This window comes from Rhamphochromis longiceps, linkage group LG23 (genome assembly GCF_057381845.1).
Source record: "Rhamphochromis longiceps isolate RC_006_pf linkage group LG23, R_longiceps_female_GT1.1, whole genome shotgun sequence".
NCBI lineage: Eukaryota > Metazoa > Chordata > Actinopteri > Cichliformes > Cichlidae > Rhamphochromis > Rhamphochromis longiceps.
Genome location: NC_140578.1, coordinates 25,433,927 through 25,459,320, shown reverse-complemented (window position 1 = coordinate 25,459,320; position 25,394 = coordinate 25,433,927). Strand labels below are relative to the sequence as shown.

Sequence of the window (25,394 nt, the reverse complement as noted above, 5' to 3'; positions counted from 1 at the left end):
AATACTGTTACTGTTAATTCTACTCTCTGCAGTGTTTAAATGCTTACATATACACACAGTTACTGTCCGTCCACACATATGACTCGGTTCTGCTTCTATGCCCCAGCTTTGTTTACTTTTTCAGACCGAGGCTTCTAGACTTCTGATTGGCCAACATTTCTGCACGGTTAGGAATCTAGCGCCACCTGCTGCTTTGGCATGTTCATAGCAGCGTTTTCCTTCATTTCTGCCTTTATGTGTGGACGGGATTATTTTTTAAAACGAAAACGGAAAATCTCAGTTTTCAAAAATACCCGTGTACGTGTGGACGTAGCCTCAGTCTCTGAATGGAAGCGCTAATTCGTCATTCGGCTTTTGTCAGACTAAAGTAACTGTTAAAACTGTTTGAAAAGCTCAGCTATACAACAAGGAGAGATTGAGAATTTCCTTTTAGTTCTCAGTTTATTTGATATTGACAAAAGTTAGTCAGTTTTGTCTGTTCTTCTGTAAAACAAACTAAGATTTATTTTTAGAATTAATATTTTGTTTCTAAGTGGAATTGACAATTTAGTCTGTTTCATTTGTTCTATTTTGAAACTTAAACGCTTTAGCGGCTGCCTTTTGTGTAGTTTGCAATATTTGCCTTTATTTATCTGAAAAAGTCTCATGTTCCTTAAGTACATCTACCCTGTTGAACTTATTATGAGAAATAAATATTTAAATCAAAACAAGCTGCTGATTATTTCACATTTTACTTGTGAGCAACGGCACATTTAAATCTTACAAATATAGTTATTTGGCTTATATCGTGATAGATATCGTTATCGCCTGAAATGAAAAAAACATATCGTGATATGAAAAAATCTCATATCGCCCAGCTCTAGTCGACAGGCTTTATTTTGTGTCTGAGTCATCAGCAGACAAAGGTTTGGCTGCAGCTCACTAAGGAGTCACTGTTTGAATTAAAGGCCCAAAGCACAATGTTGTCATGCTAATTTAATCTAAGCAACTCTTTGCTGACAATACTAGAAGTATGTTAAAGGTTTAAAGTGGCTCCTATCCCTGTGAAGTGATTCTGGAAATATAACTCAGATAATAACCAGGAGGACCTCATTCAGCAGAGACTGCTGTTGTTTCCATCCAAAATCATAACTTTCTAATGGCTCTATGCCGAGGTTTGTGTTTGGTCATCATGCTGTGCATTACCACCGAGGGCTGGTCAACATAGCCACTCCATTCGTGATATTAAAGAGGTACGATGGAGCGTTATTAAATCCCGCGGGGCGGGGTGTTACTACCAAGGGTGCCACAACCAGTTATTAGGTTTTTCACCCAGGACCAGGTAAATTAGGATATCCTTTCCCCGAATAAATGAAATCATCATTTAAAAATTGCATTTGTATTCAGTCAGGTTATTTTTTGTCTAATATTAAAAATTTGTTGCAAAAACTAAGAAATCAGCCATCATTGCTTTGGTTTATTCTCTAGCTAAAATTAGGCAACATTCACATACCTCATATGTGTTTTTCACAACAGCAGTCCTGCCTCCTCCACCCTCTATAATGGCAGTTCCTTCATGTAAAGTTCACACACTATTTGCAGTTCTGAGAATGTCTTTGAAGCAGACATTTTCCTGCTCTGTGCTGCATCTGAGGAACTACAACTGTGTTATGACACACTAAGCACTATCCCAGCCTGATTCTCCCAAAATGATCCAAAGTTCATGTGTAAAAACAGTGTTGCTCTCTCCCTCTTCACACCTTCATTTAAGGTGTTACTCCCTCTATGCTGTGTCCTGAAATCCCCCTCTGTCACTCTCTGTCTCTTTCTGTAAAGCTGTTATTCCCACTGGCCTTCCTGTCAAAATATCTTAAAACAAAGCTTCTGAAAACCCTCCGGCTTCTTCACTACGGGATGCAGCTGCAAAGGATAAATTCAAACGCAAAACATTTTTTTCCATTTTTGTTCCTGAATTACTCGGAGCTGGTTTACCCGGACCTTTGCTGGTCATCACTAACTTGTCCCCTTTGGTTCTGCAGTGGCATTGAAGAACCGGCTATCCAGTGGCACGAACAGGAGCAGTGATCACAACAATGCCAGCAAGACGACGGGAGCTACAGAGATCCAGATACCCGAGGGGGAGCTGCTTCTTCAGGTGGGTGAGAGCCAGACATGTTTTACCTGCTGACATCCATCTATTTTATTGCACTTTGCTCCAATAAAGCCCAGTTCAGGTTGTGGTATTTTCTTGAGAACGTGAAGACAATAACTCCCAATTTTACCAGTCTTGTAATGTTATAGAATTCTTCCAAAAAAAAATCCAGAAGCCTGGATTGTTGGGTTTTTCTCTGTATGTATTATTGTAGGGTCTACAATATAAAGTGCCTTGAGGCGACTGTTGTTGTGATTTGGCGCTATATAAATAAAATTGAATTGAATTGAATTGAAACCTGCACTCAGACTTCAGGTTTAAGCCTGAGTTCTCAGGCACACTTCTGAAGCTGCAGACCTAACCTGCTCTAGAGAAGATTATTTTAAAGATAAGATATCAAAATAGACAAAATAGCGTCACCATTCCCGGAAAACGCCTCAGACTTGGGTGCTCAGATGGCCTGAAGTTTTTAGAGATCATGTGAAGTTTATGTCTTTACAACATAGATTCTCCTTCATCGCGCAATTAAAAGCAAAACCAGTGTTATGGCCAACCTATCAGATGGAAAACAGCTGTTCCAAACTTTAGGAGCTACTGCCTAAAAGTTGGTCTGTGGATATGAAATTTAAAGGTGTAGAACAGCTAAATAGCCCCAGTCACATGGAGTAAGTTCTCAGCAAATCAGCTACTTAAGCAGCTACTTAAGCAGGAGCCATGCAGAGTTCACAATGAATTCAAAATTTCAGTGGAATCAAATAAAAGAAAGAAAGAAAAGCATGATTGATGATAAGGGAACTTTTAAGGGTCACTTTTAAGTTGAGCCAAACCCTCTTGTGGTAAAATTTACACCTAAATTTATTCATAACCTTATCGATTCAGTACCAATACCATCGTTGGTATTGATATTTGGATCAATCCGGCCAACCTCTAAAACCATCTAATAACTGTAGAAGAAACAGATGTGTTTCTCAACATGGTTTTTAAAGCTCGACTAGTCTTTTTCACCGGTGTCACTGCTAACTGTGTGCCTCTGAGGCTCTCAGTTTGTGGCTTTTTTCGCTGCATCATGCAGAGAGTGTCCACACTTAGTGGTTTATAAGGTCAGTGGAAACCTTGTGATGGAGGAGAGGCTGCTCTGCACAGCAGGACGCGGAGACAAATGGCTTGTTTTCCTTGACTTACAGCGGTGACATCTCCCCTTTGAATGTGCACTCGAGAGTTTCACTTTGCCACAGTGAGCTGTTGTTTAACCGAACATGACTTCCATCTCACACTTTTGCTGTTATTACTCCCTACACTTGGTAAAGTTATTTAAAAAAATATATGTATATAAAAAATAGGGGGCTCAGGATACTTAAGGTGAACACAGACACTGAAAATTAATAATACTGCTCCATAACATCAACTTACCTCAGTGTTTCGGGAAAATTCGTAAATATTTCCAGGTCCAAAGGTTCCTTCACTTCCCAAAAGTAAACAAACACTCAGACACCACTAATAGCTAAAAATGGTCCAGGTATTTTTACCTCCAATAAAATGGTCAGTGTTAAAGTTTGACCAGAAGATTAACATCCAGACATCAATGAAAGAGAAGACGTACGAGATAGAACTTAGCACTAAAACAAAACAGCATTTCTATAATGTTGGGTGTAAACAAAGACAGAAAACTAAATAACAGCGACTTTTGGAAAGTTAGTGAAGTTGGGCTAGTTTATATATAGTAGTGTGCTAGCTAGTGGCTAGCTACAGTGCTATGGTTAGGCTAACACAAGCACATTACCACAGGAAAGATGGAGGATGAGGGTTAAATTATTCTCAATAAAGGCTTTTGTTGAATGGCAGAATGGGCAGAGACAAATGCCCATTGCCACTATTGGGCGGGAAGAAGATGCCGAAAACAAACCGACCCGGTTAAATAAACACTGACTCACTGCACTGTCTTCTGGTCAAATTTGGTATTGCATGACAGCACAGTCCAGGCCTAGTGTGACTTGAACAGGATATCTTGTAAACACAACAAAGGATATAAAGTCATAGAAGTTGTTTCTTTACAATCTCTTTATAGATTTAGTTCATTTTGGGAAGTTTTACATTATTTTAAATAATTAATGATAAAATTAAAATACAGGAAAACATGTCTGGATGCTTTCAGTCATCCAGATCCTGGTGGTCTAAAGTGCTGGAGTCGAAGGCACCTGGACTTCGTTAAGTTTTAAAGATGTTTCTTTTTAGTTCACGTGACATGTGCGCCTTGCATTGTAGGTACGAGCGGCAGCAAAATCAAAACACTGCATCAAGCGCTAGCATTTCCAGCACCGGTAACCATTCATTGTGCTGTTTTAATCCCTACTTGCATTTTATTTGCCCCCAAAACAATCGTGGGGCGATCGTGGCTCAAGAGTTGGAAGTTCGCCTTGTAATCGGAAGGTTGCCGGTTGCTCGGTCGTTGTGTCCTTGGGCAAGACACTTCACCCGTTGCCTACTGGTGGTGGTCAGAGGGCCCGGTGGCACCAGTGTCCGGCAGCCTTGCCTCTGTCAGTGCGCCCCAGGGTGGCTGTGGCTACAATGTAGCTTGCCATCACCAGTGTGTGAATGTGTGTGTGAATGGGTGGATGACTGGATATGTAAAGCGCTTTGGGGTCCTTAGGGACTAGTAAAGCGCTATATAAATACAGGCCATTTACCATTTACCAAAACAGTTATGTACAAAACTAAGGAGAACACGGCAGGTCTGTACAAAGACAGACTTGACGAAAGGCAAAAAAAAAAGGTACGAGGAAAAAAATCAAAGGAGTGAAAAGGTTAGACCCATACGAGCAGTGGCGTCAGCCACACATTAAAATCCACTAAAATCGGAGCGGAGCAAAGAAAACCCGGCGGCGTCCCCGGACGTCCTGTCTGTCTCTTCGCTCCGGAGTACTGGAAGAGAGAGGGGGCAGTAACAGTCATTGTTCTTTCCAGTGAAAGAGATTTGTTGTAGCACGGTGTGGCTCGGGACTTACCCCGCAATCCAGGCCATCCATCGCCTCTTCGGGACTTCAGAAACATGACTTGAACATATTTCTTCCACGAAGGAATCCGACAAAAAACGATCTCTTTACCCGTCGGCTTCCCATGGCTATCATGCAGCCGGCTATGGCAGTTAATAATACAACAGCTTCTTGCCATTCTTTGTGTCTGTTTATCTCTGTGTGACTGTTGTCTTGTAATAGCCCGTGCACGCTAGCCTCTTTTACCTACAATCCTTTGTGGTTGTATCCCGGAAATAAGGTCACATTTTCGAACTCAATTCCCTATCCCAAGGACTGTCGCCTTGACGGGGGCCCAGACACTCTAGGACATGTCAGGGGATGTTTGTGAGTTGTTGCCCCACCCTGTAATCCCATGAATCATTAAGGTTACTGAGATTGAGGTGTGAATGTTAGTTAAATGGTCTTTTTTGGACTCTCAGGACTGTGTTACAGGTGGCTGATAGCTGGCTGATAGTTGTGGACTATAACCTGTGGTCATTCCAGATGACTTCCTGTACTCTTTCCTCAAACCATCCACTTTCTTGTTCCAAAAAGCGTTATTCCGAGTGTTTGTCATAGTGACAATCCTGCTTTATGATCGCAAAGACTAAACTGTTGTTAGACACTTGTTAGTCCATCATGCCTGTCTTTTTGAATGCAAAAACAATTGATAAGATTATTGCAGAGAAGAGATAAAATGCACATTTAGCTGTTTTTCCTAATCCAAAGACATTTGATTGACTTCTCATTTATTGCATGCCAATCTTGACCATCCGGGACGGTGTCGCCTTATAAACCTATGAACTGTATTACAGTACCTTTATGTGGCTCCATAGAGTTGTGGTTAACATATTCACCTAAAAATATAATCAGTTTTAGAGCAGGAGGAGACACAAATTACTGTGAAAGCTGTGTAATTCCATCTGTTGTGGCGATTCTTTGCAAATAAGCAACTGAAAGGTGTTTAATGGTAAATACAGTAGTAGTAGGTGTAGGGGTGGGCGGTATAAATGGTATACGGTAGAAACGATATGAATTTGGCCAACGGTAGAGATTTTGACTATACCGCATGTTGATGATGTCATCAAGCTGTGCCTGTTTTGGTCTAAAGCATTGCAGCGGCTGCAAGCAATATCATCTGGAAATTATGCCGGGCAACAGTAATAGCAAAGAGATGAAGTACGTTTTGAAATATGAGGAAAGCCAAAAACTGAGCTTCTTCCACTTCCATACCATTGATTCATTAATGTCAAATTCTCTCGCAGCTGCTCTATTCCCTTGTTGTTGCAGTTATTAATGACTAACCTCGTATTGTGGATGGATTATCTCAGTTGTTCTCCTGACTGAAGTTTGATCCATTTACAGCATCCTGCCATGCGATTTGTCCCTAACCATCAGGAACCCTTGCGTTAACTTTTATCGAGTGGAAAAAAGTTTGGCATTCATCCTCCAGCTTCACTGCGTTAATGTTATGCTAACATAGCTGTGTCGCTAGCGATCACATAGCACATCATTATATACCAGCTAGTCCAACTTCAGCAACTCTATAAAAGTCACTGCTGTGTAGTTTTCTGTCTTCATTTATGTTGGAAGCGATGGCAGAGCTGTACGTTTAAATTTTTCAGAAATCTCTCAGTCAGAACATGCTTTATGATGTTTGGGTGGAAACTAGCAAGCTAACTTCCTGCTAGCTTCTAAATTCTGTTTTCATGGATAAATTCTGTTTTCACGGAAGCCTGATGTTAAACTTGATTGTTACACCTGATAAAGCAGGACGCTGATCATTTTATTAAAGATGAAAGTATTTAGACAGTTTTTAACTCTCAGTGATGGCGCAGTGTTCGTTTGACTTTGGGAGTGTTGTGGACAGAGTTTTGGACCCAGATTACTCTGCGAGGCTCCTGACTACAGTAGCCATAATGCTCCGACAATCTATCAAGCGGTGTGGCTTTGTAGCTTACGAAAGTCGTACTTAAACATTTTTTGACAGATTTTTGAGCACTGTGTACCACATAAAATCAGTTCGAGGTCAGTAAGCACAACCAGAATTCATACATAAGGCGCACCAGATTATAGGATTTGAAGTGCGCCTTATAGTGCAGAAGATACGGTATACAGAAGAAAAGAATATATCGCGATATATATCGTTACCCAGGGCTCTAGACTAACTTTTTGCCATGGGCGTACCGGTACGTCTAACTTTAAAAAGTTAGGCGTACCGGCACAAAAGTTAGGTGCACACAAATTTTATAATAATTTATATAATATAATGTGTTTTTCTGGATACACTGTGCTTTTTCAGCATTCAAAGATTGATGACACCGTGTCAGAGCACTGGCTATGAATTTCAGAAGGATCAGGCCTTAACTTAACAGAAAAGTTAGCAATAGTTCTTTTCCTATTACAGCTACATCCACTTCTGTCGTGCCTAGGCTGCTCACTAGGGCTGGGTATCATCACTGATTTCTATAATCCATTCGATTCCGGTTTTCAAAGTCCCGATTCAATTCAACTTAGCCTCAGACAGTCAGAAATATTATAATTCTGATCATTTATCAATACTGACTTCATCAGAATTGTGAACATCACAGCAGATGCCTTTGAGTGAAAGTAACTGAGAATAAAACAGAAAAACATGAAGGAGATTTTCCTGGTCTGGCTTTTTATAGCAGATAACCTTAAAAATATTCTACAATGTTCTGCATATAAAGTTTAAATTTCTTCAGTATTGAACAACAGAAAAAATAGGCTTTCTTGTCCGAGGTCATTTAAGTGAAAAAAAGAAAAAGACAGCAGCCGACAGCGCTGTAAACAACGGTAGACTGGTGGGTAATAAGCGAATGAATAATACAGAAAACAGAGATTGGAGACGGGAAACTGTTCTTGAAGTACAGAGAGAGATAGAGAGAGAGCTGTACATGAAGTGTGATTTTAATAGTCATGGAAGCAAAACAGCAAAATTCATGACGACATTGATCAAATGTGAAGCGCAGTTTGCTGCTTCTTTTGCTGCTGGCTCGGTGAATTTTGGTTGGAGAGAGACAAAACCTGCAGCTCAGAATCAGCGCAAAAAGACGTAAACACAGCGCGGACCGGACGCATCAGGATCGTTAAGCTCCGACAGCGTGTCCGTCTACGGGCCGTCGGGTGAGAAAGCCGAGAAAGACAAAGTTGATTCTGATGCGTCGGTCCGTTCTGTGTTTACGTCTTTGTGTGGAATCCGTGTACCTGCTCTCATTTGCTGTTTGGTTGTTGTTGAAATGGTTTTGTGAGCTTTAATCTGAGAATCTGGCGTTTCTGGCAAAACACAGTTATATTTAAAAGTCGATTCAGGATTTAATTAATTGATATCGCTTTATTCAAGCTACTCACCTCCCACTTCCACCTGCACTTTCAACTGGACCACGGCCAATCAGAGAGGTCCCGCCCCTGACTATCTCTGATTGGTTTAGTCCACGACAGGGGCATAATGTGTGTCTGTTGTTGACCACAGAGAAGGTTGCAGATTTTTTTTTTTTTTTTTTTTTTTGCTACCCGAACATTTGGTCGCACAGGTGCAACCAAATTTTTTTTTTTAGTCGCACCACTGAAAAATGTGGTCGCATTTGCGACCAAATTGGTCGCACTCTAGAGCCCTGTTACCGCACATGCTTCAAATTTAACCGCGATATGGAATTTAGGCCATATCGGCCAGCCCTTGGTAGGTGGCATCATGGCTCTTCTTTCCATTTTGTTTGTTTCATTTTCCAGTCGATTAAAGGATGATGTGAAACATAAACCTTCTTCTGCTAGCAAGTTCGGCAATGTAGTCCACACATTATATAACAGGACATACCTGAAATGTACCTCTTCAGTGTCAGCAAAACTTTTGATTCAGCAAAACAGCCGAAACTAGACCTCAAGAAAAGACAATGTTTGGAGGTCATTCTGGTAGATGGCTGACATTTTTATTCAGTGTCTTTGGTACTGGTATATAGCCCATAGAGGGCGCTCAGAATAAAAGTCTGAATTGACCAGTTATAAAATGCAGATAATTTTAGAGACAGACTTTAACACAGAGTTCACCGACCTCAATCTGTTTATTGATAAATGCATTGATCCCAAGGGCTCGGTGAGCAGCAGGAATGAAGAGGAAGGCTGAACCCTCCTGCCTTCAACTGCTCTCTTTTACAGACAGCAGTCCATGAATTATACAGATCCGGTGAGGGCATCTATTATTGAAGTGAAGACGAACAAAGTGTGTTGGTGGAAATAAACTAAAAGCATTTAAAGTATTCTTGGATGTTTCACAGTATAGCCCTGAATCTAACACACACACAGCCCAGTGCTGATTGTGTGTGCGGGAGCAGAGATAAAGAGGACTGACAGCCGACTCAGAGCACTCTGCACAGAACAGGAAGAGGAGAGGGTCGGATTAGACAAGGTGAAGCTTTAAATTCGTCTTTGAGGCTGGAGTAGACACACACACACACACACACACACACACACAGTTCTCCTGTGTTTTGTTGGCACTGCTTGCTGCCACTGGGTTGTCGTCTTTCAGGGAACGCACAAACATTTATAACACGAACACACATGCAAACACACTCTGTCTCAGTCTCTGGAGACAGAGCCCGACCTGCAGACAGAAGAAGCTACTGTAAATATTTATACACAGAACATGTGTGCCACTCCACTGTGTACTGTGCGTGTGTGTGTGTTTGCACATTTTGCACAGATACAGATTTTATTCTGTTTAATATTTTAACATCTGTTTTTTTAACAGGTGTATTCTCCTCATTTCTCCTCATTCACAGCTCAAAATGATCCTTATTATTCGGAGCCTTTCAGTTCCTCTTCTGAAGCGAGCTTTTTTAGCTCCTCCCCTTTAAGCAAGTTTTCTTCTGATTGGCTGTCCCTCACAAACAGGCCCATTTGAACAGCAGGTGCATGGGACTTCTGTACCTGAGATGACGATATTAGGGATATCATATTAGGGACATGATCAAAAGTGGGTCAACGACCTTCTTGACTCCCACCAGGCCTCAGATACCTGATTAAAGAAGTCCAGTCACTTTTCTTTCCAAGCTCCTTAGATCACCATGACCTGGATGACTGAGAACCTCCACAGCCAGTAAGGAAATCTGCTCCCTATGACATCATAAAGAACCAAGATTAGAAAAACTAGGGGAGACTACGGCTGCTCAATTAATCGAATTTTAATCACGATTACGATCTGGGCTTTCAACGATCATTAAAAATGACTGAGCCGATTATTAGCCCCTCCTTCATTTATCCGCGACACATTAAAGGCCGGTCCGTGAAAATATTGTCGGGCATAAACCGGTCCGTGGCGCAAAAAAGGTTGGAGACCGCTGATTAAGAGGACCCGAGGGAAGCTCGGAAAGCTAAGCAGAAGTTATTTGGAGAGGAGAGTGACTGCTGTTGGTTGAAAAGAGAGGTAAAAAAAACTTCAGTGGTGTTGCACACTATTTTATATTATTTTTTAAAGTCATTGTTAACCCTTTAAAGCCGGTCAGAGCAGCACGCTCCGTTTTGTGTAACTATTTTTAAATCCCTGTAGAACCTGAACCGCGTAAGCTAGCGCAATAATTTGTTTGCATATGAAACCGGAGGAGTTGTACTTACAACTTATGCCATCAGCTTGTCCTCGGTCACGGTTTCCTTCCACATAAAGCTTTGCAAAAATTGCATAAAAAGCGCTTGCAGGAACAAAAACATAATATTCCAGAAACACGCTTTGCCGATCCGATCAGCTGTTCGTAACACTTCCCACATTGAAAAAGTCGTCAGCCCGAACTATCACATGTCCGCCATTTCCTGGCCGAAACCGGAAGTGATGTCATTTTTGCGGAAATGTAGTTTTCTACTTGTAGGCCTTAAAAACCTATACTGGTCATGTTTGACTTTTCTGAATAGTTTCTGGGATGCTTAGAACTCGAATTGCACAGCTGGAAATAGTTTATTTTGATGCACCTGCTGTTTTCTTTGAAAATTTGCATCATAGGATTGTTTTTTTGTTTTTCCTGCAGTGTATATAAAAATTGGTGTATCTCCAAAATAAAACTATGAAGACACTCAAAATAAGTTTCCTGTTATTGTAAACTATTTTTTGCAACTTTTTGGTATTTAAAGTTTTGAGGGATAAACCTCTTAAATTTCTCTAAGTAGAAATGTATGTAAAAAAACAAAAACGATTTTCAATTTTCTTGTAGTTTATTGCACTTTTTTGCAATTAATGTAGTTACTATGGCCTTAATGCATACATATTATTAAAATATGGGCTATAACAGTTATATAGCAACTTGAAATGCTCCCACAAATGGCACTACAGCATGTAAAAATATAATATAAGCTCTGGCTTTAAAGGGTTAAATAAATATCGTCAAATAATCGAGATCTCAATTTCAGTGAAAATAATCGTGATTATCATTTTTGCCATAATCGAGCAGCCCTAGGGGAGACTGAGGGTTTAGAGCATTCTGAATCCCGAGTTTTTGTCTTAGGGGGATTATTTGTGCATATACTGACCTCATCATTTGAATTCTGAGCAGCTCTGGAACATGTGATACATGACAGAAAATAAGTAAAAAACTGTACATCCATATGATAAAAGTGAATAGTTAAAACTACACTTACTGGTTTCCCACACTTAAGCTGGACTCAAGTTTGTAATCCAATTATGTTTGGCAGCTGCTGTACTATTATTATTATTATTATTATTATTATTATTTATTACTCGTGGGAAATATCTTTGCTCTTAGTTTGAAAGGGGAATTTTTACACATTCCTGGTAAAAATTGCAGCCGTCCCTCTTTATCTGTCGCTAATATACCTGCAGCTGATCGTTGTGAGTCTAAACTGTAGACCAGTGCATTTATTTTAAACCTGTAGTTAGCAATACATTCACAGTTTGTATAATACAATGTAATGTATTCTACAAATGTAGAATACATTTTTTAAAAGGATTAGGGCACTCGGTAGTTGTAAAAATGACAAGGGGGCAGTATAATTAAAAGGACAGTCTTTAAAGCAAAAATAATGATCAACTGTGAGCTGATTACAGGGAAGCAGAACTGACAGTTGGGTGGATGAAGGTTTTATTAGAAGAAATCAGAGTTTGGGTTGCTGGCAGCCCCCTCCTCAAGTGAGACCCCCCACTTCCCACTTGCCTCCACAGTGTGAATTATTCAGCAGCTGAGAGACCCTGTCTCGTTCCGGGCCTGATGCTAATGCATTTTTGACATCTTGCAATGGATTTTCAAAGAGGTTTCAAAAGCAAACATTGAGTTTTGGCCCAGCAGCAGTGATCCGAGTCTTAGAAACCCGGGGACGTCTGCTGCATGCGTGTCCGTTCATATAAAGACTTTGCGTCTACGGAGGTCGCAAGCATCTTGGTCCTCATCGGAGAGGTGCGGGCGGATGCTGGCAGCATGCCGCTGTGACTCTCGGCAGCGTCGGGACACCGTGTCATCACCTCCTCACGGTGCCCTGGGGCTCTGAGGAGGGAGAGGAGGAGCAATGATGGAGGTGTTAGTCATTCAGTAGTGACCTCCTTCTCCTCCAACCTCCTCCTCCGCCACATGACTTCTCTTTGAACTGACATCCTCTCCAGCCTCTCTCTAGGCCCCGGGGAGAAGTCTCATCCCTGCTTGTTTCCTCTCTGCTCGCTCTTGTTTTGCAGCCTTTACTCTTCTTGGTCCTCTATGAACTAATCAGAGCTGGAGTTTGAGATTCAGAAGTCTTAATTTGCTCTGTCTTTTACCTCCAGCTAAATGACATTGTAAATGTAATTTATGAAATTTCTAGAAAGCAGCTTTTCTGCTGAGATTATTCCATATAATTACAGAACAAAAGGGAGGTCGTTCTTAGTCTCAGAGTGCAAAATGAAGCAGTTTTGTAAAAGCTATTGGAGTGTCTCAGTTCCACACACGGTGTCCTTGGGCGATGGTGGGTTAGGCCATGAGCGAGACGAGTGTGGGACTCTCAGGTAATCTTTTTTACACTAAGGGTAGCACATGTGAAGGCGAAAGATTTAAATAAGCTGCAGTGTCTGTACCTAAAACTGCCTTTCTTCTAGTGGCCACTAGAGGCTGCCTACAAAAGTGACTCTGTCGCATTTAAAATGTCCAACTTTGAACTCTGTAGATAGACTGCACTACATGGTAGCTGTATGGAGTCGGGGTGGTGGGGTTGTTGTTTGTAACTGTTGGGTCTGTGTTTCCACAAACCCCGCTAATTCTAGAGACTTATTCATCATGAAGAAAACAAGACAGTCGATCGATCCATTACTTGCGCAAGGGAGGCCTCGTCTGTGTCCAGCACGACAATGACCCCAATGGTGGCCTCCTCTCGCTGCCTTTTATTGACAATCTTCAAACAATAGTTTACAAAGCACCTCCCCTTGCAACCCCCCTTTGGTTACATAGACAAGGCACTGTATGTAAGTGTGTGTGTGTGTGTGTTAAGTGTGTGTGTGTGTGTGTGTGTGTGTGTGTGTGTGTGTGTGTGTGTGTGTGTGTGTGTGTTACCTCCTGCTGACCAAAGGGTCATAAACCCAGGAAGTTTACATCAAAAGAAACAGATCTTTCAGATAGGATGTATCTACAATAAAACCTCCCCCAGCACAGAGTGGCTGGAAAGGTGGTCAGGATCAAAGGAATGGCTTTGATCCTACTGCTTAAACTAAGACTGTACAAATTTAAGAAACACAATGGCAACATTCAACAATTAGACTTAACAGTAACTCATTCATATATTTAGTTATACTGTTGAACACTGTTGGCTGAGATCATGTTGGAATATCAGATGCTGGATGAAAGTTGTTTTTTACAATATTTTTCGGTGGCTTCATAAGAATGTCAGCATCTTGAGTATGTTAAACTTATCCAAAACTTACCTCGCTGACCCATTCCTGTTTTATCAGGTCACATCACAAACGTGATCACCATCAGTGAGATGATACAATCGTCAGGTTTTCTCTCCACAGGCCCTTAACGGCTTCGTTCTGGTGGTCACGGCTGAGGGGATCATCTTCTTCTGCTCTCACACCATCCAGGATTACCTCGGCTTCCATCAGGTAACGAATTCCTACAACTGATGATTAAACCGAGGTCAGACTTTGGATTACATGATGTTGTTATGGTTACAGCAAGAAGACAGAGTGTTGTGTCTCCTTGTTTCTAGCTAATGGTATCAGTCAACAAATCTGTTAACTCTTAAGAATGTGATGGCAAAGTACAAAAAAGTATACCTCAAGAGGTTTCTATGTCTTTATTTTGCTTTTTATGTGGACGCTGGGTTTATCAGCATTGTATACAAAGATACTACAGAACCTTATAAAACACATCCTCAAATTCAAAAAACTGAATTTTATTTATCAAAGCACAGATTTGAAGAATGAACCATTTGGAGCTTCGACTCAGATAAAGGTACACAGCAAAGCAGAATCCCTGCAAGAAGTAGGACAGGCCCTGGAGTGAAGATGCTGGAGTTTGGTGGAAATTTGGATGAGGATCTGAGTGACCCTTGTTGTCCACTCGTTTGGTCATTCCTGCTCTTTTTGCCTTTGGTTATTTTCTTGAGATGAAGTAGATTGCGAGAGCAGCAAGAGGATTGAAGGAAGCGCACATATGGAATGGGAGGTTTAATCCAATTGGCTTCACGACGAGGCGACACTGCGTCCAGTCTAATCTCATTCTGGACAACGCGATTATCAAATTACCCAAAGTCTTTCTATCTGCGTCTAAATCTGGCCTGCAGGTTTAGATATTCACACAGTGTATGTGAGCATACTGTAAACAAACACACACGGATCGGGGTGTGAACGTGACCTTTCACCCCTCACTTCCCCATCCACCTGAGGCCCGTCACTTTGCGTTTACCAAACAAGCTCAAATCCGGGGTGAAGCTGCCGTTCCTGCTCACGTGCAGTGTTTGGAAACAAGCCAACGTAGGGTGACACCCAGGAGACCCCAATCGCACGATTAAGCAACACAGCTGAGGGACACGAGGAGGATTTGTTTTCCTACATAACATGCACAACACAATGTGACAGGACAACCATTGGGCTTAATAAAACCAGCGACACAAGTTATGAAGGAGTGCAGACAATTGAGGTTTAATTAGCAGAGAGAATGAAATATCTCGCTCCAGGGCCTGCCAAAGTTAACCCCCATGTGCTCAGGAGCAGTCTTAGGTTCAGGTTACTTTATTTGTACTTATAAGTAGATTTGGTTCACAGACGGTGAGTCATCAACAGATAAGCATGATACAACATAATAGAGAAGTAAATCCATACCCCATCCTGTGAGATATAAAACCACAAAGCTACAGGACTGTACTCCCACGTCCTGAAGGAAGAAATCGAAGCTCACTTCACAGAGGGTGTTAGACAAGTTTCTGCTCTTATAAAATAAAAGCAAAATAAAAAGAGGATCCTCTGACTTATCAGATAGAATCAGTCCTGGGGTTTTTATCATGTGTTTGTGAAGTTTTGTTTTGTTTTTTTGTTTTTTAAATTTTGGTTTCTAATTTTGTTCTGGTGCTGTTAATATTCTTGTGCCTGATCTCCTCACTGTTTGTTTCTACTTTCTTTTTATCAGTTTAATCCCTGGTACTGGTTCCCTATTTTGTCTCTAGTTTAAATCACTTTAGGTTGATTAGCTCTTGTTTAGTTGTGTCAAATTGTATATCCGATCTTATCTGGATGTATAGTTATTTGCTATTTTATTTTGGTAGTCTCTCGACTCATGTGCCCTGTATTGAGTTCAACTTCCTTTGTTTCATTCCCGACCGGTTTTCCCCGGGCTTCGTTCCCCTGTGTGTTTATTGTCCGAGTCTCCACTTGACCTTTGTTCTTGTTCTTCCTGGTTTCAGCCCTGCAGAGGTTTTGGTCTTTTTTTGTTGTTCCTGTGAACAATCAGCATTAAAGCTGGATTTTGAGTTTTTGTCTGCTGAGTCCATCTCTTACCTCCCATGCAGCCATACCCTGACACATGATGCGTGAAAGGCCGGAAGCAGAAAGTCTGGCTTATCAGAGAAAGTCGATAAACACCACCATGATACCCGTTATCTCCAACTGACAGGCTAACGCAAAGAAATACAATAACCGTCATCTTCATATCCTCTCAGTTTATTCCAGAAAGATCAGTTCCTCCCACCTGACTCCTTCTGAATTATCACTTGCTTTGTTTTTTATAACTTCACTCATTTTTAATGATGCTATGCAGAATTTTATCCTCATACTCTAAATATTTTTGCACGCAGGCATGTTATTCCTCGTGACTTCCAAAGACAAAATTTAGTTTCTGTAGCTAACTATCATGGGAAGTGTCATAATTACACTCTAGCTGGGAAATCTTTGGGTCAAAGTAATTATATTTTGAATGTGAATGTAGTTCATTGCTATAAACTAGAGAAACAACGTTGGTTTTTCTCTGGTTTTATTATTTCTTTTAGCCGCTTTCTCACATATTTGTATACAGGATAAATAATAAGAGTGAAGGTAACATCCATTCATCAGCTGCAGTATTGGCTGTATGATATGAACTCCTTCTCTTGGTTTGATGTTTGAAACGCATTTCATGTCACACTTCAACCTGTCAACATTCCTCTCTGTGACCCCGCGCTGACCCCTCCCACAGTGGGAGGAGGGTGGAGTGTTGTTTCACTGGGGTCCAAAGCCAGGTCGTGGCATGTCTGGACAGCAGATATGGGAGTCGCAGCAGGTCTCTGGCTCAGATTCAGCTCTTTGAAGCAAAGTCGCAGTGACACTTGATTTCTCTTGGCTCCACTTCAAGGCAAACGGAATCAAGCGCACCTCAGGGTACCTCCTGATAGTGCCTGCTCCACCAAAACATCCACCTTTACTCATGGGGTCTTTGGTCTGCATTACTGTATAAAATAAAAAAGTTAATTAGGCTTAAAATTTGACTTGTGTTCCACCTTGACTGACCTTTAAATTCTTCTTCTCTGTCCTTTTAGACTGATGTGATGCACCAGAGTGTGTTTGAGCTGATCCACACTGATGACCAGCAGGAATTCAAGAGAAACCTGCACTGGGCCCTCAACCCCCCTGTGAGCCTCGAACCCCCAACAGATCCTCCAGGTCTGCTTCACGGAGACAGTCTGGTTCACTAAACTAGAGTAGAGAGGGTAAAATAAAACCGAAGTCTAGGCCAGAGTAATGAGAGTGTTCTTGTTAGCAAGGCAGTAAACCTGATCCGGAAGGACTTCTCTGAGCAGCCGTCACAAGATAAGAGATAAGAGAAACTTTATTTATTAAGTTTTGAAATTCTTGTGTGACCCAAATTATAACAGCAGGGATTAAATAAACAACAACTTTTATTTATATAGCACACTTAAAGACCATGGGTACACCAAAGTGCTTCACAATAGTACAGCAGATTAAAACATCAATAATAAAAGACCATTAACAATGTCCCGAATATGCTAGCAGGTCAATAGCATTAATTACGCAAGAATAAAAGTTAAATAAGGTATAAATATCAAATCATAACCAATAGAAACACATGGATATTAAGTGAAGGGATAAATACAATGGTAACTAAGTAAAATGAAGATAGTATTGGAGTGAGGTATAGGATACATGCATTAACTAACCGGAAAAGCAAGGTTAAATGAGTGAGTTTTTAGTCGTGATTTAAATGTTTGGATGAAGTCGGATGTGCAAATAGCAATGGGAAGGTTGTTCCACAAATTCGATGCAACCAAGGAAAATGCATGGTCACCTATGGTCTTACGGCGAGATTTAGGCTGTACGAAGAGTAATTGGGCTGATGATCTGAGGGCTCTCCCAGGTGTGTATGGTCTAAGGAGTTCAACCAGATAGCTAGGCGCAGTATTGTTTAGGATTTTAAAGGTAAGTAGCAATATTTTAAATTCAATACGGTATTTGATAGGGGGCCAGTGCAAATCAGCAATGACAGGGGTGATAGAGGCAAACCTTCTGGTTCCAGTCAAAAGGCGTGCCGCAGCATTTTAGACAAGCTGCAATCTATGGAGAAGGGCAGATTGGAGACCGAAGCAGAGGGAATTACAGTAGTCCAATCTAGAGGTCACAAAGGCATGAATAATCTTTTAAGATCCTTGTGCGGTATATAATGCTTAGCCTTAGAAATAAGACACAGTTGGTAAAAGCTAGATTTGACTACAGAGGACAGGTTGTTTATTGAATTTGAAAGAGCTATCCATCAGAACACCTAGATTGCTAACAGTGTCAGAGAAGAAAGTGGCAAGGGATCCAGCTAGTTGGCCCCGGGGGGATATGACTGTCAAACACCACAATCTCCGTTTTCTTTTCGTTTAGGATAAGGGAGTTGCCCAAAAGCCATTCTTTGACTTCTCTCATACACTCTAGGAAGCAGTGCAGTGACAGTGCGACATCATCAGTTAGCCGGAAGTAAATTTGTATATCATCAGCATAACAATGAAATGAGATGTTGTATTTTTCAAAGATAGAGCCTAGAGGTAGTATATACAGTGAGAACAATATGGGGCCCAACACAGAGCCTTGAGCACACCACAGCAGGAAGATGCAACAGAAGAAGAACAGGTACCCAGAGTCACAGAGAAGGACCTGTTTGAAAGGTACGATTTAAACCAGTTAAGGGCGTTACCTCTAATGCCCACTGTATGTTCTAGCTTCGTTGGTAGAATATTATGGTCCACCATGTCAAAGGCTGAGGACAAGTCCAATAAAACTAAGACCGCGGAGCGTCCTGAGCCGGCAATTAGGGAGAAGATCATTAAGGACTCTCAGCAGAGCTGTTTCAGTGCTATGACGTGGTTGAAAGACAAACAGAGTTTGGAAATTGGCCTATAATTCGCAGGGTCATTATGATCAAGACTCCTTTTTTTTGCGGACAGGCTGCACTACAGCATGTTTAAAGGCTGATGGGACACAGCCCGAAAACAATGATGAATTCATTAAAGATAGAATACTAGGCCCAATTGCATTAAAACCATCCTTGCTAATGTGAGATGGGAGGATATCGTGTACAGAATTGGTATTTTTCAGTTGTTCAACTATAGACCCTGTGCACGAGAAAAACTCTAACTTCCGGATTTAGGGTTGTATATTTCCGGTAGCTTTACTTTGCGGTCAATCGCTACTGCGAAGATGTACTCCAAAATAATGTCCAAAACACGAAAACAGAAAGATCGCGTTAAGTTACAAAGATAAGAAGGTGGGAACGCTCACCATTACTGTGTCATAAAAAAAATCAAATGATCAATTTTGATGCTTAAAGAGTTTAGATCGATCGGTTGTTTACATCACTCAACACAAGCAGAACTGCATTACAAACTGCAAAAGAAGACACATCGTTCGCATTAAGAAGCACATCTCTCTAAAGTGACAGTTCTTATGATTTAAAAAGGCAAATGTTCAGCATTCAAACTACAGGTGAACAATAGTCAAAGCCAGATGTTTCCCCTGTTATGTCGATATCAGCTAGTCAAGTACACACCTACACAGCATGTCAACAAACCGTGAAAAAAAGCCACAAAAAAAATAAATGAATGATTGCTGGTAGGGCTGCACGATTTTGCATAAAATGAGAATCACGATTTTTTGGCTTAGAATTGAGATCACGATTCTCTCACGATTCTCTTTTCCAGTATAAATATTTATTGCGCTTATTAACTGCACATCAACTTCGTAACAGTTGAGACTGAACATGAAAACAATAAATAAACATAAAAACAACAAATGTCTCACGTTTTGCCGTTGCCGCAAAATGTTGTACTGCTTGAAATTCCGTCTCCACCGTTGCTCGACACTGCGTGTATAGAGCAGGTAGTGCAACAATAGAAAAATAGTTGCGGGACGGCACTGTGTAGCGTTTGTCTAGGGTGTTGATCATTTTCCTAAATCCCTGGTTTTGCACAGTGTTGATGGGAGCCATATCTTTGGTCAGTTGATAAGTAATAGCCTCCGTAATTTCTTTGTGCCTGCGGGAGTTCGACGTGTATAGGGAAGCGCTGTATAAGGTTCCCGTTATTGATGTTTGGGTGGTTGACCGGGACGGATTTTCTCCTGTCACTTTCTCGTCATCCCTGACGTGCTCTCCGTTGTTTTTTCCCTGCTAATTTTAGCATCACATGGCACAGCTTCTGTATCACGTGGTATAAGTGAGCGCTTGTTTTCATGCAGATTACGTCCCGGATCAAAATGCGGTACAATCGTCGTCGTCTTTTTTTTTTTTTTTTTTTTAAATCATTGTAATTTGGAAATGAGATCGCACATAAGTATGAATCGAGATTGCTGGTAAGGGTTTCTATACGTTAGTATTTACGAAGGTTATGTTGTCACTTACCTTCAAAATTACAGTGGTCCCTCGCAGGTTCACTATCGCGGCCTCGCTTTTTTACAGTTTTTTTTGAGCAAGTTTTCATGCTTTGTTTTTTTGGGGTTTTTTTTTCTACACATCGCATTCTGTTCTGCGTCCTGATCGGCTGCAGACCATTGTCGATCTCCTCCGTGCCGTCTCTCCTGTACAGTACAGAATCGCTGCATCTATCGCTAGCAGTGTGACTCTAAAGTGCTGTACTGTATGTTTTTTCCCCAACAAACAACAATGTCGACGAAACGTCTTACACCGTCAAAGGCACCTGCGGTAGCACCCAAAAGGCAGAGGAAGCTAACCATCGCACAAAAAAATTGGACTTCTGATTCACTGATTCATTAATGATTCATTAATGTTGAAGTCTCTCACAGCTGCTCTATTCCCATGCTCTGGACCTGAAAACAGGGTTTGACCTTTGGTTTCATTCTATAATACTGGACTTATTTTTCTACAAAGGTTTGAACTTTGAGAGTGTTTAAACAAGAAAGAAAAGTGTGAAACTGTTCATGCCTGTATGAGAAAAGTGTATAAAGTGTGTAGTGAGGGGTTTTACAGCTTTAAAATATCTATAATAATTGTAAAAAATAAAGCTGGCTACTTCGCGGATTTCATCTATCGCGGGTTATTTTTAGAACATAACACCCGCGATAAACGAGGGACCGCTGTTTACAAATACTGAGAAATATAGAACTTGAATCCTTTCTCTCTGTTGCTCTGAGGCATGGGGGAACAATATCGACAGGTGGATAAAAATCATCTACAGATATATTCCGTAAATGCCCAAGACATCTCGAGAAATGTAAATCGCAGCTTGATTCATCTATTTGGTTGACTTGTTTTGGAAAAAACGGCCGTAAACAAGGAACGAGTATCACACTGGAAACGAAGCGCCCTACAGGAGTTTCCCCACCGGAAGTAGCATATGCCAAGGTGCACAGAGTCTATTTGCTTAAGGGTAGGGAGTGATGGCTCAAACTGATTAAAAGTTGATAAACATCCTGAGATGGAAACAGGGCTCACCACTGAAGAGTGTGGAGACTTAAGAGATGAAATTTTATCTGTGAAATAATTTAAGAATTGTGTGCAGAGAGCCGGGGAGGACACCCTCGGTATTTCAGGACAGGGACTGACCACTGAGTTAAAGATTTTAAATAGCGTTCAAGGGTTATGTCCATTAGTCACAATAATGTCTGACAAGAAAGCTGCTTTAGCCATTTTAGCAGCGTATTGAAATTTCAGACGGCTCATACGTAGAATGTCAAAAGATACCTGGAGCTTATCTTTTTTCCACCTCCTCTCAGCTCGGCAACACGCACGTCGTAGGGCACGTGTAAAGTCGTTTAACCAAAGTTGAGGTGCCACAACGTCAAGGATAGAGGAGCATGTGGATAACAAAGAATTTGCAAAGACATCAGCCATAGGAGGTATGGAACAGTCAGTAACAGAGGGTGCAGAATTAAAGAAGGCCACAGAAAAATTTGCCACAGTTTTAGGATTGATTGAAATAAAGCAGAATAGCTCAACACATAAAACACAATATGAAAAAAAAGGAAAGGTAAAGTGAAAGCCCAAACATCAACAAATGTATCCTTTACTAGAGCCAGCATAGGATTTTTAACACCAATACTGATATTTGGTGATTTTAAAATATAGGCCAATATTCTTTTCCCTAATATTTGTCACATGTAAGTTTTTTAATTATTTTGTTTATTATTTACTAAGATAATACGACTATATATGATGCATAAGATAGTTACAGGGTTTTTACCCATCGCTTTTAAATTTTTTAAATTTTTATTTATCAGCCGTTGTAAATGCTGATACTATCTGACATATCAGCTGACATATCAGCAAATAGCTAATATCGTCCGATGTATAAGTTGGGCTGTAATGTACACATCTTTCTTTTTTTCCCTCTGTCTAACAGAAACCAACATTAGCCTAACAAATTTCCAAACAAGTTGTGCCAACCCAACCAGGGTTCTTTGTGTATTTAGAAAGAATGCACAGTGATGAGATTGAATGCAAGAGGTGGGAACTCAGAAATTTCATCGACTGACCCTGTTGAATGCATTTGTAGGGAGGAGAATATTTAAATCAGACATGCAGACCGATTTACTGATGTTTATGACACACAGTTTACTAATTGTTTTATTTTTTGCACTTGCTAATGAAATTAACTGACTGCGCCTGTGTTTAGAAAACAGCGTAACTTTTGTTAATCACCCATAAAACTAACCACACCTATCAGCATTATTTGAGTATTGTGCTCACACGATATTTTTCTCAGTTTACTATATATGGCTCATAATATCAGGACTCTCACTTAACATTAAGTCAGATCAAATGAGGGATTTCTGATTGGGATATTTCAAATTAAAGACTCATAAAACAACTTACAACATAGTCCCTTTTTCTTAGTTTCGTTAATTAAAGTATGACAAAAGCTTGGCATTGAGCATAGATCATAGCTCATAATCAGGCCAAGTTAGTGGCAACAGAAACGCATAACACACTCCAAATGCGGCTTCTTCAGTTATATATCTATTGGCTTAACACTGGATTACAAATGGCTCCAATTACATTTGGTAATTGTGGTCCAATTAGAATTACAAATCTCCCGGCAAGCATAAATAACATATATATAGAAAGACTTTCGTGTAAATGTTATTACAGCTGTGGATGTACTGGCTAAGTATGGTGTTGTTATGAAGCACTGAAAGGCCGAAGATGGTTTATTTCTGTAAAAACTGTAGAGCTGAAAGATCAAATCCAGTCGAGAGAGAGAGGAGATGTGCTGGTTTCTGCTGAACCAAGGTCACGGAGAGGCCAGAAGAGGTGACCTTTGACTAAACCCTCTCGAGAGTTGGTCTAAATGTTATAGTGCATGCACACAAAAGAAAACACACAGGAGACTGCACATCAGCCACTAAACCACAACTCACAGTTGATTTCACAGCACACATCCATGGAGGTACATCAGTCTTAGTTGAACAGTCACTCAGTGTAGATTGATGGACTTGAAATCGCTTGGAAACGACAGTACACAGTGGTGGTGGGGTGATGATTTGGGCTTGCTGCACAGTTAAGAGCTGTGCATAAACAAAAGCCTGCAAAACTCAATGAACTCAAGTGCTGAATGGAGACTGGGCCATAATGGATCCACTGAGAGACTGATAAAGTCATACGGAAAAGATTATTTGATTATGTCCTGATAAAAACCTTAGAACAGACAGAGGGTGTACGTTCTTGTTACAGTGACTGTATATATATATATATATATATACACCCACACGGTAAAAATATCATTTAAAAATATCGTTCTCAGATGGGAAATCGGTGTCGACCTCTTCCTGCCTGGTGAGCTACAATCCCGAACAGCTGCCCCCTGAAAACTCATCCTTCCTGGAGCGAAGTTTCGTCTGCCGCTTCCGCTGTTTGTTGGACAATTCCTTCGGCTTCCTGGTGAGACGCTTTTTGCGTTATTCTTTAGATTTTAACAATTTAACAAGGAAACAGATAAAAGTTAACATCTTCGATTTTATTTTCCCTCATTCCAGTGTTAGATGTTTATATTCAATGTGAACAAAAGTCTGTTTCAGATAACTGGAAAACACTCACTTTCAGGCATTTTTTTCTATTCATGGATAAGTGTGACCTCATAGAGTGCTCCACCCTCCTGCTGCAGAAAGGATTTTTAAATAAATATGTTAAAAATGTGTTTTGAGGCCTGTTACTTAAGGGTGTACATAAAAACAGTTTTTGTGCTTTAATTGTTAATTTCGTCATGCGAATGATGCAGATTTGTCTTTGCAGAGTTTTCCTTTTATTTTTTTCTATAACTGCAAGCAGACAGCCCACAGAGTCTTATTATGCAGTATTCTGCATCTTCACAGAAATAATTATGGACAGTTTTGGGGGTTTTTCTGCTGGTTCTTAAAAACAAGCTGTGAGGTTTACACCGAGCTGTGACTTTTGCACACCGCTACACCCTACTGTACTGCCGGCGGTATGGCGTGCCACCTCGGCGATCACCATCGGCGATCAGAAGCTACCATTTACTCCCATAATCCTCCTTAGGAGAACCTCGGGGTCGTGGGGAAAAAAAATGCCCTTAATCCTCGCCACCACCCACAGCAGGTGAGAGCAGCTCTGGGGGAAAACTTGCTCAGTCAGAATGGACGCTTCAGACAGGCCACTGCCGCTCCCACCAAGAAAAGCATAATGTGGTTGAGTGGTGGAGATTTTTAGGGCTTTTAAGTTAAAAGTTACAAAAATAATATTTTAATAAATAAATAAAAAATATAGATTGGAGCGGAGGTGAGGGCAGCTTCTTCTATTTGATTAAAAATGTATTATTGTTCTATGAAACACCTGAAGGCTTGCACATGTAGGAGAGAGTTAAAGGTGTTGGTTGTCTTGCTCCAAGGTACTTCAGCAGGACTTGTGGTGGGTTTTGAACCAGCTTCTCTCAGTCTTCCCTCTCACACGTGCATTTGCGTGAGCAGTAAGCCAGGTTTCTGCCGCGGTCTACCGGTTGCTATGGCTTTGTTTTCTGTAATCCCTCCTGCTATTCGGGGCTAGATTCCTGACATCACGGCCGCAGGCTCTGAAACCCACCAAGGTCAATTAACCAGAGCTAACAGAGGAGGAGGAGGAGGACAGGGAGGAGGGGTCTTCACATGAGATGCAGCAGGGTGAGAAAAGGACAGCAGACAGGAGAAAGTGTTTTTAGGTTTTTGTGAGGCTGTAAAAACCTCCCTGCGGGCTGCTGATCCAACCATTCTGCTCTGTTACAGCCTCCCTGAGGCTTCTGTGATATTTACTGAACTTCCATTATCAGAAACCTTTAGCTATGAAGGATGGAGGTGGATTCAGGTG

At 41.0% G+C, this 25,394-nt stretch overlaps 1 protein-coding gene across 1 annotated transcript in view; it reads left to right on the top strand.

Moving 5' to 3' along the window:
* Window positions 1-25,394, top strand: part of ahr1b (aryl hydrocarbon receptor 1b) — a 69,546-nt gene that overhangs the window by 17,461 nt on the left and 26,691 nt on the right. Inside the window, exons 3-6 of the mRNA XM_085398132.1 lie at window positions 2,019-2,134; window positions 14,132-14,221; window positions 17,128-17,251; window positions 23,842-23,978. Of these exons, the coding sequence (XP_085254258.1) occupies window positions 2,019-2,134; window positions 14,132-14,221; window positions 17,128-17,251; window positions 23,842-23,978 (467 nt within the window). The remainder of the gene's footprint in view (window positions 1-2,018; window positions 2,135-14,131; window positions 14,222-17,127; window positions 17,252-23,841; window positions 23,979-25,394) is intronic.